The sequence below is a fragment of the Nymphalis io genome, chromosome 8, assembly GCF_905147045.1.
Source record: "Nymphalis io chromosome 8, ilAglIoxx1.1, whole genome shotgun sequence".
In the NCBI taxonomy this organism is placed as follows: domain Eukaryota; kingdom Metazoa; phylum Arthropoda; class Insecta; order Lepidoptera; family Nymphalidae; genus Nymphalis; species Nymphalis io.
This window is the reverse complement of record NC_065895.1, coordinates 3,374,938-3,393,150: the sequence shown is the minus strand read 5'-3', so window position 1 is coordinate 3,393,150 and position 18,213 is coordinate 3,374,938. Positions and strand designations below refer to the sequence as shown.

At 34.1% G+C, this 18,213-nt stretch overlaps 2 protein-coding genes across 11 annotated transcripts in view; one reads left to right on the top strand and one right to left on the bottom strand.

The window, feature by feature from the left end:
- The window catches only part of LOC126770175 (uncharacterized), a 66,341-nt gene extending 65,299 nt beyond the window's left edge, over nt 1-1,042 (top strand). For 5 of the 7 annotated variants that reach the window (XM_050489408.1, XM_050489410.1, XM_050489412.1 and 2 more), the window contains exons 11-12: nt 153-212; nt 332-1,042. In XM_050489408.1, coding sequence (XP_050345365.1) covers nt 153-212; nt 332-484 — 213 coding nt within the window. In that variant the 3' untranslated portion in view covers nt 485-1,042. The remainder of the gene's footprint in view (nt 1-152; nt 213-331) is intronic. The other 2 variants (XR_007669446.1, XM_050489413.1) reach the window with 2 other exon arrangements.
- Nucleotides 1,043-4,280: 3,238 nt separating this feature from the next.
- LOC126770171 (E3 ubiquitin-protein ligase Bre1) lies at nt 4,281-17,833 on the bottom strand. Of its 4 annotated transcripts, none has more exons than XM_050489403.1 (17): nt 17,650-17,833; nt 17,346-17,516; nt 16,681-16,867; nt 16,231-16,416; nt 15,100-15,320; nt 14,519-14,797; nt 14,195-14,368; nt 13,350-13,607; nt 13,046-13,147; nt 12,666-12,766; nt 12,338-12,491; nt 11,274-11,438; nt 10,660-10,851; nt 9,802-9,994; nt 8,264-8,358; nt 7,262-7,393; nt 4,281-7,071 (listed from the first exon to the last, which is right to left on the bottom strand). In XM_050489403.1, the coding sequence occupies exons 2-17, from the start codon at nt 17,496-17,498 to the stop codon at nt 6,919-6,921; spliced, it is 2,745 nt and encodes a 914-aa protein (XP_050345360.1). In that variant the 5' UTR covers nt 17,499-17,516; nt 17,650-17,833; the 3' UTR covers nt 4,281-6,918. The 4 variants fall into 4 exon arrangements, with proteins under 4 accessions (XP_050345360.1, XP_050345359.1, XP_050345361.1 ...); XM_050489402.1 differs by having other exon boundaries at nt 17,346-17,504; XM_050489404.1 differs by having other exon boundaries at nt 11,283-11,438; nt 17,346-17,504.
- Nucleotides 17,834-18,213: the final 380 nt, after the last annotated feature.

Below are 18,213 nucleotides of genomic sequence, written 5' to 3'. Positions count from 1 at the left end.
TTAATTGACTGCTTAAGTAGTATTAAATTTACTTTTGGACTTAAATATTATCGGAATCAGTCTTGTAGGCTTTAGCGCGGTATCGCATTCTGGAGGCGCTTTGGCTTAGTGTTTAATATTTAAAGATTTCATGTTTTTTTTTTATTTTTTAGGCGTTAAAAAGTCAACTCGCCCAATACGGTGAAGAGGATGAAATCAAACTGTTCGAACAGGTAATTAATTTATAATTTATAAAAAATTCTCGAAGAGAGTGATGGCTCTAATAATTAGTTAATAATATATAGGCAGTATTTATACCTTATTTGATCTTCATGCTATGATATTGGCGCAGGAGCTGGCGGAGTGCGACGAGGACGAGCGGCGGCGGCGGCTGCAGGCGCTGGAGGCAGCGCTGGGAGCGCTACCGGCGGCGCCGCGAGCGCTGCCGCTAGCGCGCACGCTGCAGCGCCTCACGCGCTCGCTGGCGCCCGCCGCCTGCACCTAGGACCGTGCTTATGCTAAACTACTAAATTCCCCGTCTATAATATCGCGCTTTATTTGCATATTTTCTTCTCAGCGCGCTTAATTTTATCCTGAATCCGGCTCCTCGATGCAGTCTCGCTTACAAAATTTAATAACACGTTAGAATAAAAATATTAAGAATCAAAAGGAAGAGCGTAACTCGCTAGTTCGATTGTTGATATATTGTGTTCACTTCCCATAGTCTCGGATTGTACAACTGTCTGGTCCGCTGGTCAGCTTACTGATAAAATTTATATTTTAAATGTCTTCACAAATAGTCCACTTCCATGGTTACGAGCATAGTATGTAAAAATAATTATCTTCATTGTGCTGATACGAAAATAATCTTAAGGCTTAATATCGCTTTAAATACCCGTGGAAGCGGTCGAATATAAAATAATATTACGCAATTATTTTTTCTTCCCACCAAATTTAATATTACAGGAGTTAATAGACTATTACTTACATATACTGTTTATAAACATTAATAATATTAATCATTTAATTAAATCAAGCAATGCTTTTTAATTCTACAATAGTAAATCACTTCACAATTTTCACATTTCAATTCGTTTTTACTATAAATAAAAAAATAACATTAATAATCTTAAATGAACCTTAAAAAACGTATTAAATAGATTTTTATTAGCCTTGATGCCTACAGTTCAAATAATACACTATTATTCAATATTTAAAAAAAAAAAAACTTTACTGTCATATAAAAAATATAAGGACCATACATCTTAAGTTTAATAATACATTTTTTAAGATAATTCTACTAACTATAATCAAATACAAAACGGTCAGTAAATTAACATATTATATTAATATTATTTAGTGATCGAAACATAGTACCGTAAGTCTTCGTATAAAAAAACCCATAAGATAATTAATTTCTAATAATTGACTAATCCGTAATGAGCATAGTTTGTGCCAAGTACAGAATTATTTAAAAAAAAAATTGCCAAACTCCAAATATTTTTGAGAAATATTTTAATATTATGCAAAACAAAACATATTCATGAATCCGCTATACAAACAACATTTTCATTTCTATGCTTTCTCGATATTTGCTACTAATTGGTAAGTATTAAATATGCATTAAAATTAAAATAAATTGTAGGCCAAAAAGCTAGCTTGCAATTTTATATTCTAATGTTGTCAGTATAATAAATATGTGAGCTATTATATTGATGGCATTGAAAAAAATATATTTTGCTAAAATTATTCAAAAAACGCCAGAATATATCCATGCCATTATAATAAAAAAAAATCATCCGTCCCGCACACATTATATCAGCGCTTGCCATTTGATGACAAATAATTTTATTTAGAAAAAAAATTATTAAAAAAAAATATACAGCACGCATATACGTAAATATTGGAACAATTTAGATAGTCAAACAATGGTACGGTATTAATAAATAAAATATATTAAAAGTTTGTCTGAAAAATAAATTAATTAGTTTGAGTAGTTCTTGGCTGAATAGGTAGTTTGATATTGAATAGAAATAAAAACTAAGATTAAAATTAGAAAAATGGAAAGCAAGTAAAGAGTGATGGAAATTGCTATATAAATTACAAATATTTTTAAATCATGATTTTATTGATCTCAATGTATTTTGTAATCAAAAATAATATTATTTTTCATTTATATAACCATCCTGCAACACGATTATGTTTAAGGTACTAACTGTATCATTTTTTATAACTATAAATAAGGATGGATTTTCATTCCGAAACGGCATTTATTTTGTGTTTGGTTTTTTTTTCTTCATTTAAGCTAGAACTACACTAGTGAAAGGGTTAAACACGCACAAAAAAGGTAGTGATTGCTTGCGTGCAAAACAGACATTAAAAATATGCGCAAAATCTTCGCAAATTATGTAAAAAGCTACTTAAGAGATTATAAATATGGATTAGGTTTTATATTCTTAATAGTTATCATTGACACCCAACTATTCGTGAATATGTAACGTTTATATTGCATCACGTCAAATCATTTATAATGTGTATAAAATATTGCGTAATTATTAACAATAGCTATTTGATATTGTAAAATGTGTACTGTTTACTTTTAATTGTTTTTTTCATGTAACACATTATAAGAATGTATTATTTATCTATAACTATCGGTCTTTGCCTCCTATTGTTTTAAATGTAAAAGGACAACATTTCTCGTGAATTATAACAATTGCTACTTAAATAAATACGTAAAGATACCACATTTATTATATCACAATTATTAGTGTTTGTGTGCCATTAACGAATAAGACGTTACTTATAAAAATGTTTATAATTATTTCTTCTAAGGTAATCAGTGTAATAATAAAACGATAAATAAATGTTGTAAATAAAAAGTATAACATCATGTTTGATATTACAGTCTAGTCAATACGATTTGTCAAATTATATAAAAGTTAAAATATAATTGAATTTTCTGTAATTTGAACATGTAAATAACAAAAGTGATAAGATTAATAAATCAATATCAATTCTTTCGATGGAAAATATTCGAGTCTTTTGTGTTGCCTTTTTTAAATTAGTTTTAAATAATGGTAACCCATTCACTGCCGCGGTATGCTATTTATAAACCATATGGTTTAGACTTAGAGTATCAAAATAAACGATTTTCGTGACATTTCAATACTTCAGTTACTAAAATGAATGAGACTGATGTTGTATTTATGTTGATATTATGCAATAAAATTTATGTTAAGAATGTCCTCTCAGAAGAAAATGAGCGATTATTTCTTTCGAAAACTGCTTTTTAATATTATTGCACGTTTGTTAAGCATTTTTTTTTTACTATAGGAACTAGAAAGACTTATTTAAAATACTTATGTTATAGTACAACAAAACATGCTTCGTCCGTTCATATGCCTGCTTTATGAGTAGCATTTTCATTGTATGGATAATGGATACGTTATTAGACGGCTAAATATAATACCAGTTATAATGTATTACATATTGACTGAAATGTCACATTGTGATGTACATACGTAACTTGTAAATAAAAAATCTCATAAATAAAGTTTGTTTTAATCATTTTATTTATTTAATAAGTATCCTCTCTCCTCTCCGACCGCTTACCGAGTTCATGTGTTTACGGAATATGTATGTGAATAAAATTTATTTTTAAATAATTAAAATTTAAAACAATAAATCCGTGCCATAAAATAGGAGTGCATAACCAGAAAGTGCATACGTTTATCGCAGCGCCTAGCACTTTGCTACAGTCCGCTTCATGGCTACGATTTATAAGGCCCCGTCCACTACACTACGAGTTTATCGTTTAACCCATCACTTATACCTCTTCCGGTATCATGTGCCCTGGTACTTCAAATACTACATACACTCTTAATCGTAATACGAGGTTATATATTATTTAACTTGTTTATTGTGACCTGATTGACTAATATTGATTTCCTGGGAACGAAGACGGGCCCTAGTGTGGGACGCAACATTATAATCTACATAAATATAACTATATAAGTGTATATAATATATATACTTTTTATTTCTATTATTATTATTTACCTTTTACTTGATAATATATTGTAAAAGCGTTAGTCTTTTTCCTTTTTACTATAAAATTCAAAAAATAAATAGTACCTAACTCAAGAGGGGAAGCCAGGAGACCCGTAGTATAGGGCAACCTAGTATACATATAAAATTTTTAAACATAAATGTCTGTGGAAGAGAATAAATAAATTTATTATTATTATTCCTTTAATATAATAAATAATAAATTATATTCTTGAAAATGATACAAACAATATGTTTGAAACATTTATTCGATACTCCATTTAAATTAATATTACATTTAATCAGATATACACAGTTTGAGTTGTGCCTCAGCCCTTTGAAATTAGCTTGAATTTTTTTTAAACCACACCCAACATTTATATCGAGAGAGTTACTTTTACCTACTTATTGCATAATGATACATTTAGAAATAATGAAGTAGTTTATTTAAATAGATGTAACATGTAATAACATAATTTCTTGACAGATTTTAACAGCTTTTAAATAACACTCGGAAAACAAAAAACATATACAATTAACAAAATTTTAGCTATTATATTTCTAGCAAGTTGTGTCAAACAATATTTTGGCTACATTATTTAACAACACAAAGGCTGAGGTTCTACTTAAGATAAGTTTTGTTGAAATTATAAGTTACAAATGTAGTTTAAATTTAAATTAAATTCGTACCAAATGCTGTCACAAGTATATTTAATAAAAATAAACTTTTATTTTAAGTTTTTTGTTTTAAATATGAAACAATGATAACAAAATTACGATACGATGAGATTTTACATGTGACAACAAAGTGAATGCAAAGTTTATTTAAACCCAATGAATGTTTAGCCTAAAGTATAAATATATCAGTCAGTGGGCTGGCGTTAGTCTATTTCCCTATCTACAATATAATAATAATAACTGAACTACCTTATTATGGACTGACTGAAATCAATACCTAAAAATGTTACCATACAAATAAAGGCCATATATATAGGGTACATTATAATAGAACTTTTACAAAATAAAAACGTCAAAACAATTTTACTTTTCAGTAGTTTTTCTTTCAACAAAATAAAGTAAATTATTAAGAAATTAGAAAAAATATTACTTGAAACATTCGGATATAATTTTTCGAACAATTTTCATAATTTTAGTGTCATTATTGGCCTTAACATAAGAAAGTATTCACTTTTTACATAACAAAAATGTTTACAAAATTATACATTATATATTTTCATGTTTATTACGCCCATAATAAGGTGATAAATTGAAACTTACTTAACTTATTATATACTAAACGAAGATAAACTATTTTCACTTGTTCGATTTCATGTTATTCTCAATATACAACAATAAAACGTGTTTGCCACATACATAGTTGTAAAATGCACTTTAAATTCTTATATTTAATGATTTCTTTTATATAATTCATAATTAAATACATGGAAAGTTTTACTATAATATAAGGAATGAATGAAAAACCGTGTCCCATCAAATACTAATGTCATATTTTAATATTTTTTTATTAATTGTTTTTGTATATTCACATCTTTACTTAGAGGATATCCAGAATTGAAAAAAGCTATGTTTGAGCTATTTAATTATATTATTTTATTGTGTTAATATAGTTTTTTTTTATAAGTTATCTATATAATACTCGAAAAGCAAATACAATTATCTAAAAATGTATAAGCCACATACCTAACATCGCTATATATATAACGTAGACAATTGCGGGCGAAAATATGCATATTGTTCTCTAGTTACGTCGCGATACAGAATCCGCTAAAAATCACAAACCGATTAAGAAAGTAAACAACTTTCAATACTGTTTATCATCCTCAATCTCATATTTCAGTGTTGTCATGAGATCATCACACGAAACTAAGGAATTATTGTAATTTTTATTTAGACAGATATTACTTTTACTATTAATATATAAAGATTGACGTAGCATTTTTCATTGATTATTATTATAAAAAGAAAGACGAGTAATTGGGCAAACATTTTACATGCCGTCAGTTTTAAACATGCCAACCTTGCGCCTGTAATTACACTGACTCACTCAGCCTGCACATACGACAATATCGTTGCTTTCCTCGAATAAGCCAGATCGGCACAGGGAAATATATTTTTTACGCAATACATATCAGAATTAATTGAAAAGTTTTTGACAATCCTATTTTATTTTAGACAATCCTAATTTACATATAAAATAAAAACAGAATATTATTACAAGCACTTATACTCGTACAATATACACAAAAAGTGCCAAATCCAAAACAGTGCGTGTGAAATATATTTTAGCGTAGATTGGAAAGCATAGACTGTGGATTTTATATTAAGAAATTTGTTAATAAAATTCAATCTAAGAACGACAAAATCTGTTCTCTTCATAGAACTATACAGATGCGAAATTACACAAAATCTTGAATTATTAAGAACAAATTTATTTGAACAATGACAATTCTATAAAATATAAACTGTCAGCTTCAGACCCGTCAATTTCTTCTTCCACTATACGCTATATTCGTAAGATCAAAATATACATATGAGTACTGTCTACTAGCGAGACCTTTACACTAAGAAAAAACTCTTAGTAATGCTGTTACGCACATATGCTTACTACCATAAGAAAAACATATTGTGACTGGCGTAGAATAAACCGTTATTTGGTTTGTCAATAGTTTAGAAAAAAAAAATGCCTATACACTTGATTCTCAAGGATAATAAATCTATCATACTCCACGCGAACACCGACCATCGTAATCGCACTCTCAACCGATTATAAATAACAGCTAATAAAATTTCCACTACACAATAGTGGATGTTAAATTCATATTCCCAAAACAATCCTGGAGGTGGGTTAGGAGCGGGGTCGCCGGCAGCCTACGTGGAGAGGTAGAGGCGATGGTAGTCGTTGGCCCCGAAGGCGGCGTTGCACTTGGGGCACTTCCGCTGGCGCGTCTCGTAGCGCGTGCGCAGGCAGTCCCAGCAGAACACGTGGAAACATTTCGTCAGCACCGCGTCCTTCCGCTTCACCTGCAAACGGTACATATTGAACATACATACAGTGTATTATTTGTTTCTTAACTAAGTTTAAAAACTCTTTTACATCCATAGGTTTTCAATGCAAAACCAATTTACACTTCGTAGTTGGTCATATATGAAACATAGTAAGTGAACGAATTAATCTAAACCAACAGTATAGTATAATTATCAATGAAAATACCTTGCATGAAGGGCAAGTGAGCGTCTCCTTGTACTCTCTGATCTCTTCAAGAAGCACTTCGTCCATACTGCTGCCAGCTTGCTCCATCTTTTTCATACGTTCCGCTTTACGCCGAAGGACCGCTAACTCTTCCTGATATCGAGGTATATATAATGTTAAATTACTATCGACAAGAAGCCAGACGAAGTCTTACATTAATAAATCCTAAATATGAACAAATAAATGTCAATGTGAATTTGTTTGTTAGTTTTTTACGCTTTCACGCCTAAACTGCTCAATCGATCCATAAACGTTGTCATCGTTGTAGAAAAGGAATTAGGGTATATAACAACTCCGTAAATACTCCCCGTGTTTAAGGAGGTGTTATGTATATACCACACCACATACGCGGGCGAAGCCGCAGGCGGGAACTAGTATTGGGAAAATAATGTAGTAACCTGTAGCATTGACAAATGTTGTATCAAACAGAGAAAACACTAGCACACTGGACAGTACCAAAAATAAAAAGTACATTTTTTTTCTCGGTAGTTTTAATTTTACAATCAATAAGTAAATGTAATGCCTGTAATGTTGAATGGAGGATTTTGATTTGATTTCTCGGAAAACTCGATTAAAATATTATCATTTTCGTCCTATGATTGCTCTATATGTTGTATGTACTTACTGGTGGTAGGGCTTTGTGCAAGCTCGTCTGAGTAGGTACCACCCACTCATCAGATATTCTACCGCAAAACAGCAGTACTTGGTATTATTGTGTTCCGGTTTGAAGGGTGAGCGAGCCAGTGTAATTTACCAGCACAAGGGACATATAATCTTAGTTCCCAAGGTTGGTGGCGCATTGGCTATGTAAGCGATGGTTGACATTTCTTACAATGCCAATGTCGAAGGGCGTTTGGTGACCACTTACCATCAGGTGGCCCATATGCTCGTCCGCCGTACTATTCTATAAAAAAAATGTATGTTTTAAAACAGTTTAATGACATATACTTTGAGTCTACTCACGTGTAACCGTTTGGTTTTGTACGCTTCAGCTTCGAGCGCGCTCGTCTTCTCCGCCACTACTTGCTGCGCTTCCTTCATCTGCGCGTGGTACTTTTCTATAACAAAAAAAAAAAACATCATTATCTTATTCAAAATTATTATTTTAAAAAGCATCTATTTAAACGGCGATATTAGTCTTTCCGAATTCGTATTCGTTTAAACGAATTACTTACATAATTCAGTTACAGCCTGTTAATGTCCCACTGCTGGGTTAAGGCCTCCTCACCCTTTTGAGGAGAAGGTTTGGAGCTTATTCCAATTTATTTCACTTTATTCCAATTTAATCTTAACATAATTACTTTAAGTATATTATATACCATAGACAAGAGTGAAGATAAACAAACCATAGATGTATACATTCAATGGTTTCATTAATATCTCTGCTATATTATGCACGATATGCAATTTATATATCTGTTTTAATTTTACTTTCGATATTCCAATGAAAACGCAATTGTTAAACATGAAAACCGTATATTATTATAGGCATCGACTAATAATGTCATGACAAGGGTAATTTTGTTTATTTATTTTCTACCATTGATTATTTCTCAACGGAATGAGTCGAATCATTATATGTATAAGGATTCCATTTTTAAATATTTAAATAGTAATAATTAAGTATAGAATTAAGTCTTATTCAACCACATACTAGTACATAATAATTATAATAAGATTCTAAATAAATCAACAAATATTTATACATATAATCTATATCTAGATGAATCAGAATAGGATCCAACCTCTTGGAACAAATATTTATATATATAATCTATATCTAGATGATATAGATTATATATATAAATATTTGTTGTACTGATAAATACAATTTTGAATACTAGATTATATTGTCACTAGCACAATAATAGTGTTTAAAATTGAAGCGTAATTGCTTGTATTATGTATGGTATTGGTTTAAAATTCAGTTGCAAATTTCGGTCTACACACAATAATCGTCTGGGTAGGTACCATCCACTCATCAGATATTCTACCGCAAAACAGCAGTACTCGGTATTGTTGTGTTCCGGTTTGAAGGGTGAGTAAGCCAGTATAATTACAGGCACATAACATCTTAGTTCCCAAAGTTGGTGGCGCATTGGCGAAGTAAGCGATGGTTAACATTTTTTACAATGCCAATGTCTATGGGCGTTGGTGACCACTTACCATCAGGTGGCCCATATGCTCGTCCACCTTCCTATTCTATAAAAAAAAAAAAATACTAGTGTTTGCCCGCATTTTAGGTAAGGGAGGGAGGGGTTGTTCTGATCGTGAAAGTGTATCAAACATACAGAGTTACCACCACCAACCTTGGGAACTAAGATTTTATGTCCCTTGTGCCTATAATTACACTGGCTCACTCACCCTTCAAACCGGAACACAACAATATCAAGTATTGCTGTTTTGCGGTAGAATATCTGATGAGTGGGTGGTACCTACCCAGACGAGCTTGCACAAAGCCCTACCACCAGTAAAGTATAATAATAACTCATCTTACATACCAAGATGCAATTTAAGGTCTGCAGCGGACTGCGCCGACTCGATGGCTTTCCGCTTGTGCATCTCCATGGCCTGCTGCCGCAACAGCAGTTCCTTCTCTACCGCCGACAGCGTATTCTGCAACAAGCGCTCCTTCTCCTCCAGCCGGCGAGCCACCAGCCCCATGGACTCTATCTGCTGATCGCGTGTCACCACCTACAATTCACGACTATCGTTAAAACTTATTTAAAGGAAAAAAAAATTAACCTGGATGCGCCAAAATTCACCATAGACAAAGAAGTATATATTTACTATTTATGGCTTTTTTGCTGGCTATTCCAATACAATATCTACTTAATAATATAATGAAAAATATAAAGCGAGTAAAATAAATATATTCTTAACTTTATACATTTTGAGACGAGATGGCCCAGTGGTAAGAACGCGTGAATCTTAACCGATGATCGTAGGTTCAAACCCGGGCAAGCACCACCGAATTTTCATGTGCTTAATTTGTGATTATAATTCATCTTGTGCTTTACGGTGAAGGAAAACATCGTGAGGAAACCTGCATGTGTCTAATTTCACTGAAAGTCTGCCACATGTGTATTCCACCAACCCTCATTGGAGCAGCGTGGTGGAATAAGCTCCAAACTTTCTTCTCAAAAAAGGGAGAAGAGGCTTTTAGCCCAGCAATAGGACATGCACAGGCTGTTACGGTTACGGTATACATTATATAAGTATGTATAAAATACTTCAGAATCAGAATAGGATCCAACCTCTTGGAACTGAGTAAAAGTCTAACTCGCGTCGATGTCACGCGAGACGTTGTTACCTGTTTGCTAATGTGTTTGTTTATTTTAGAGATTTAAGGTTGTAACCTGCTCTTGTAGGAGTTGCTTCTCCTCCCTCAGCAGTTTGTGAAGGGAGTTGGCCTTTATCCGCTCGGACATAAGCTTGAAGTTGGCGTCGTCCTTCTCCCGCAGTTGCTGGATAAGTCGAGAGTTCTGCTCCTGCATATCCTCGAACGCTTGCCCGGTCACTTCCATTTCATTGAGAAGGGCCTCCTCTTCCTGCGAAGTGAATTGTTTTGAAAATAAAAAGGTCAACTCGCGAGGTTTAATTTACGAATCGAATAAAACACACAAAGCGTAACATTAGTGTAAATATAATACTAAAACAGAATTATAGCAATGCCTGTTTTCAAAGAATAATTGAAGTTACTGTTTTACTCTCCAATTAAGCTTTAAGCGAAATCGGATTGCATATTGAAATGAAACCCCAACGAACCTCACATGCGAGCCATATACCGATGATATGTCTATGTTTCAATATTATATTTACAAAATAAAACAGCAAGGCCGCTCCATTCGGAACGAAGCGATTGAAATACAACTCGTCACCATAGAATATATAATTATAAATTGAAAACCGTTACCGTAAACTCAGGGGGGGGGGATGTAAGCGATAGTAGTTAGTATAAGAGGGATCGTACGGCAGAGACCTGCGAGCCGGCGAAGGGCCTGGCAAAGGCGTGCAGCGGGTCGGCGTTGGGTCGCGCACACGACAGCTGCTTCTGCAGCTCGTACTTCTGCTCCTCCAGCTGCTTGATCTTGCGCAACGCATCCTCGTCGGCCAGCCGCCGCTCGCGCTTGCTTTCCTGCGAACACGTTAACGTGCAATTAATTAACTGTCAATGTCATTTCTAGAGATGGCCCAGTGGTAAGAACGCGTTAATCTTAACCGATGATCGCGTGTTCAAAACCCAGGCAAGCACCAATAAATTTTCATGTGCTTAATTCGTGATTATAATTCATCTCGTGCTTGACGGTGAAGGAAAACATCGTGAGGAAACCTGCATGTGTCTAATTTCACTGAAATTCTGCCACATGTGTATTCCACCAACCTGCATTGGAGCAGCGTGGTGGAATAAGGTCCAAACCTTCTCAAAAAGGAGGCCTTAGGCCAGCAGCGGGACATTCACAGGCTGTTACTGTTACTGTCATTTCTATTTCACCATCTCCTTCATACCTATGAATGCTTTGTATGAAGAACCTGATTGACAAGTTCTCTGATGCTTCCACACGTTGTCAGCTACCTGCACTAATATATCAGATGGTAGTTGGTCTGTGTACAATACTACATCACAATACCGTTCACATAGCTGTTCATTTCGAACTTCTATCTGTTAAAGTATATATTGAAAGACGGTGTCTTATCAACGAAGGAATTTTACTGGTGGTAGGGCTTTGTGCAAGCTCGTCTGGGTAGGTACCACCCACTCATCAGATATTCTACCGCAAAACAGCAATACTTGATATTGTTGTGTTCCGGTTTGAAGGGTGAGTGAGCCAGTGTAATTACAGGCACAAGGGACATAAAATCTTAGTTCCCAAGGTTGGTGGCGCATTGGATATGTAAGCGATGGTTGACATTTCTTACAATGCCAATGTCTAAGAGCGTTGGTGACCACTTACCATCAGGTGGCCCATATGCTCGTCCGCCTTCCTATTCTATAAAAAAAAAAAAAAAAAGGTGGTTATCGGCATGAGAAGAGACCTGTGCCATTTTAGCCTTCTGACGGTGATCTTCCAGTTCCTGCCGCGCCTTCCTCTCCGCTGCCATGAGCTGCACCTTGTCCCGCTGCTCTTTACTGACACCTTTATACATATCCAGTAGCAGCTTCAACTCCTTTTGTTCGTTAACTGCTTTCCTATCAAATAAATCAAATTGCATGAGTAATATTATAGTATAAAGAGTATAACAGTAAGTATACAGAGTAGTAAAATATGAATATTTGTTACAAATGATATAAGTAGTATGCATGCATGCCGTATTTTATGTCCATTGCTTATATATAAACAGGAATGTTGGTACACTTGCTTACTTGAGCTGCTGCTTGAGGTCTTTGATGAGCTGGTCCTGCTCCTGCAGCTTGGCTCGGCCGTGCTCCTTGCCGCGAGCATCCGCACACGCGTTCTCTTCACCCTGCGCACGTGTGGACGCTTCATTAGAAAACTCTGACGAACTTGTGTATTCGATTGTGATGTTAATTTCAACAGAAAAAGTAAAATTACTAATAAAATTAATTATTTGATTTATCTCAAGAACATTCAAAATGTAAATACTTTCAAAGCAGGAAATTACAACTGATATATAAATAATATTTTACAATACATTTTTTATTTGGAATGACTTATAATAAATATAGAAAATATTTAAATAAAAGTATTTATAAATAAAAAGTAAGTAGACAGACAGAACTACCTCTGGATCGGGTTCCTCCTTTTTAACGACTAGCGGCTTTTCGTCCGGTTGCTCCGAGCTGGCGCCGCCACGAGAACTCGCTTCTTCCAATTCCTTACGAATCTAGAAACATATTTAGTTATTGACATATATCCTGAATCTACTAAGTGATGAGGGGGTGGTAGTTACCACGTTAAACACACAGTTTGTTAAGTATGACAATAACCCATTATAGAAAATCAAAACAACGATTTTAATATCTCTAGGAGAGACACAGTTTAACTATAACTTGTCTGAAGCTTGAGTATATAATACAATAAAATACCTTATTTAATTCTTGACTAGAATCTTTATATTTTCTCTTATACCGATGGACCTCCCCTTTCAGCTGTTGATTGTGATTCTGCAGCGAAGTAATAAGGTGTCTCATTTCCCTGTTGATGGGACCGGTCTGTTCATTGGCAGCTAGATTCTGTTCGAACTCTATTCGTAACATTTCATATTCCTTCCGCAATTGACCGAGTACATCTTCAAGTTGAATCATTTCAGCTCGTAATGCCTTTTGCCTGGCTAGCTCTTCGCTCTGTAAAATACAGGCGTCATTAGTCTCATGTAATATATTAATAAATAAGATACTTTGCTATTTAGGACCTATACCCTAAGGTTTCTTTTCTAATGCGATATTATGAATATTATAAAAGGAATAAAAGTTTTTTTTTTATAGAATAGGAAGACGGACGAGCATATGGGCCACGTGATGATAAGTGGTCACCGACGCCCATAGACATTGGCATTTGTAAGAAATGTTAACCATCGCTTACATCACCAATGTGCCACCAACCTTGGGAACTAAGATGTGCTTGATGGTGAAGCAAAACATCGTGAGAAAACCAACATGTGTTTAATTTCATTAAAATTATGCCACATGTGTATTCTACCAACCCGCATAGGAGCAGCGTGGTGGAATAAGCTCCAAACCTTCTCCTCAAAAGGGAGAGGCCTTAGCCCAGCAGTGGAACATTAACAGGCTGTTACTGTACTGTACTGAATGTAAGACTATATAGCCATAACACATTATACCTACTTTCAAAAATAAATTGGGGCAAGTAAATTTAACATAAGTAATGTAAAATTTGGATAACATTTTGAATAAATATTTTCCATTCATACCTCCATCATCTCAATCTGCCGCATGTGAAGGTTTTTGGCGCTCTGGAGTTGCAGACGAGTCTCATCAAGAGCTGTTTTCATCTGCATCGACTCATTGTACAGCACTGAGAACTGACTCTGCAGACACTTGTATTCTGTCGTCTCAACTATCACCGACTCCGGCAGTTGTCGGATCTATAGAAAATATTACAATCATGAGTATTACAATGATTTATTTTAATGTAAGCTTTCTATAAAACTAATACAATTAAATTTTTAATTTTGTTACTCTCATATAACCCTACAGATCTACAGACTAGTCGGTGTGCAATCAAACAAACTCACGTCCATCTTCAGCTTCTCGAGCTCCTTGAGCGTGTCGCGGTGCTGGCGGTGCAGGCGGTCCAGCTCGGCCAGGCGGTTGGTGGCGAGCTCGCGCTGCTCCTCCAGCTCGGCCGCCACGTCCTCCAGCTTGGCGCTGGCGGCCGAGTGCGGCGCGCAGGCCGGGCCCGCGCCGCCCGCCGCCGCCGTCGCCGCGCTGGCGCCGCCCGACTGGTGGTAGCTCTTCAGCTTCTCGATCGCTTCAGCGAGATGATTTTCGAGTTTGTCGTTCCTTGAGCGCACCTGGAAATGTTTATACACGGATGACAATATCTGTTCTGGTTTTTCTGAAAATCTCTTATATCGTCGACAAGTTAAAAGATGTTGTCGTTTCACTTAGTTGGTGTAGTTTTATATTACCTTGATGTATTTTTGTAAAAAAATTACTCTTAAAATTTATAAAATGTTTTAGCTATTCAATACCATATCAAACATTGAAAAAAGATTAAGTATTTATACAGATTATAATCAAATCATATAACTTCGTAGTCTTTATATTCACTAACAAAGTAGCAACAAATTAATATAAAGATAGTGTTATGGACCTTCATCAATTCATACTGCAGATCGTCAATCTGGTTCTTCAGCTCAGCATTCTCTGTGTCGCGGCTGTTGACGGCGTCCTGCAGTCGCGCCACCCGCAGCGTCATGGCGTGGTGTCCCTCATGCAGCGAGGTGCACAGAGCCTGCAGCCTCCGGCTCTCCGCCGTCACCTCCTCGTTGGTGGCACGGATCACCTCGTCCAGAGACGGTGCTGGAGCTCCTTCTGTATTAAGAATTAATATTTTAATAACCGACAGAAAAAAGCCTCCTAGATTGTCACCAGCACCATAAAACGTACAATAATTTCAGCTCAATCAGTTGTAGAACTTTTGTAAAATTCAGTTGCTGGATTTGGCCCAAATGTGTCACATACTAAACCGGTAAAGATGAATAAGTATAATAATCTTATAAGTTATTATTATTTAATTGACTGCCTGCCGACTGACTGCCATCAGTCTATTGATACATAAATAAGCATTGCCCAAGGTTCTTGGTTAAATTTCTGGGTCAAGTCTATAAAAAATATTACTATCATTGTAAGCTGTCAATTTACACTCCCACGCCTTGGGATTTTGAAAAGCACTTGAAGTTGTTGTTCATGATCTTGAATCTTTCTAGATGTGGCAAAATGTGCCATCCCATTGTATTATCTTAATGCATAGACCGTGCTTGCACATATACTTGTGCTTTATAATATGTACTACACAGTTGACTATTCTTCCAAGGAAATAAAAAAGATATCCTTCTGGTTTTGACTAGGCCAAGAGAACATCACTATCATAATTATTATTGTAGTAAACTAGAGATGTGTATGCCGGTGAAGTTACTGCAAATTTTGTTTTGTCTTGTTTGTAAATATTGTTCTTATTCTGTTTCCTTATTTATTTAAGTAAGTTCCTCAGTAAGTGAACTGGTAGAGGTAATTAATGATATTTCTTATAGGCTTTGGCCCTGCAAGATGAATCACTCGGAACATTTTGCTAATTATAGTCTAAGATATTATGTCCTTTGTGCCTACAATACTTACAGACTTAACCTCCATAAAAGAACAAATCAACACCAAATACAGAATAAATATGTTCAATTGCACTTAAAGCCTCAATGGTATGTAAACAAATAAAAGCTATAATTACCTTCCCCTTCGCCCTTGATAGCTTTCCAGATTTTATCATTTCTTTGCTGAAGTCTATCAAATGCCTGTAAGACTTTAGCCACGGCCCTCTTGCTTACTTGCACTCTATTCGCAAGCTGAGCATCTAATTCCTCCTTATCCCATGTCGACAACTGCATTAGGAATGAAGTTGTGGCTTCATTCTCATCTATAACATGGAAATTCGGGTTCAACTACTGAAATGAACAATATTAAAAACTATGTACAATATAATAACCTAAATAAAACCTATTGTTTCAATTATAATGCACAAATATATGATGATTGAACATAATTTCTTATCATATATGATCATAATAACCCATTAATTACTATTCAACATTATACCAGTTTCATATATTTGAGTAACACACATTCACTATTTTTATTTACAAGTGTTATATATCATTCGATCAGATGAGCTATTAATTACTTTTATTTTCTGATTCATCAGCTGTCTCTGCGTCGAAACGTTGTAACAAAACTCTGATATCTTCATTTAGTAAATTCCAATATCTGTTAACAACACATAGCACTGCATCATCTTGTGTTTGTCTCTTTTCCAGCTGCTCGATCCTCGCTCTCAACTCTGCTTCACATCTGTGACGTTGCTCTATTCTCTACAAGTTTTTCAATTGTGAATTATTACATATTTATACTACAGTTAACTGTTTACACAAAGGTAATAAAAAAAAATGGATGTACGAACTAATAGGCTAGTTTTATTTCCTACAAGCAACAATATACTTATTAAATTAATAGTGGTTTTATAAAATAAATGAAGCTTTTACATAATATTACACTATATTTCTAGTATTTAAGTAATAAGCTACAAAATCAATTAATTGAATTAATAAAAAAGATGAATTAATATTTAATGAATATATCAAGAAGCAATGTTAATAATTAAGAATATTTGCAATTTAATTAGATTACATATTAAAGTTCAAGTGAAGACATTATAAACAGCTGTAAGTTTTGTAAACAGCTGACTGTGACATTATTTGTAGTATCTCAGTAATAGAGAGTGAGGTTGTGTTGAACTTAAATAGTTTTTCATAATGAGCATTCATTTATATTCAGTGCAAAATAAATTACCTGAGCCAATTTTTTGTTTTGAAACTGTAAGACTTTAATGTCCATCTCTTCAAGGGTGGACACTGGACCAATAAGGTGGGGTTCAAAATGAACTTTCTTAATCGGTGGTTGATTACTGCCATTGCCACCATCTTCTGCTGTACGCTTCGACATCTTGATCTGAAAATTAAACTAGAATATCATAGTTTATACAGAAAACTGTACTTATTGATTGACATTACATCGACAAATATGAAAGTACATCGGGTGTGGGTGTTTTATATGTTAGGCATGTACTTTAAATTTTGTCGGATACTATACATACCTGCTTGTCAATATTGACAACTTGAAATTTGTAGTTTTTAACGTAAATCTAAATTAATAAAGGTTTTATATGTGTGAAATACAACATAACCTTTCATTTTCATCAATTTTTTTTCATTTAACATAGAATGAATGAATAAAACTGAAGGTTTAATTGCAATACCAATACCACCTCAGCCAGCATAATCAGGCCACAGATTAACGCAAAATTCTCACGGTTGAGTTCTCACTTGTCAAAAACATTTAAAGCGCTCTTATTTATGTGTACAAAAAACATTAATAGAATAAGAATCTTATATTAAACGTTAAAATCTAATTATAATATCCCCTAAATATAACAAGTAAAAAATATAATATTTGAGAGAAAAACAAAAACGACGGTTATAAGAAAATAATATATATTATCGTGGCAAGTGTTAGTTATAATTGTTGCTATATATAATTTAGATTTCAGAGTAACAAAATTATTCTTTTTTTATTTTGAAAAAAATATTAGTATAGCTTATAACATTTATTTTATTTATTTAATAAGGATGAAACTATTTTTTTATGTTTATTATATAAA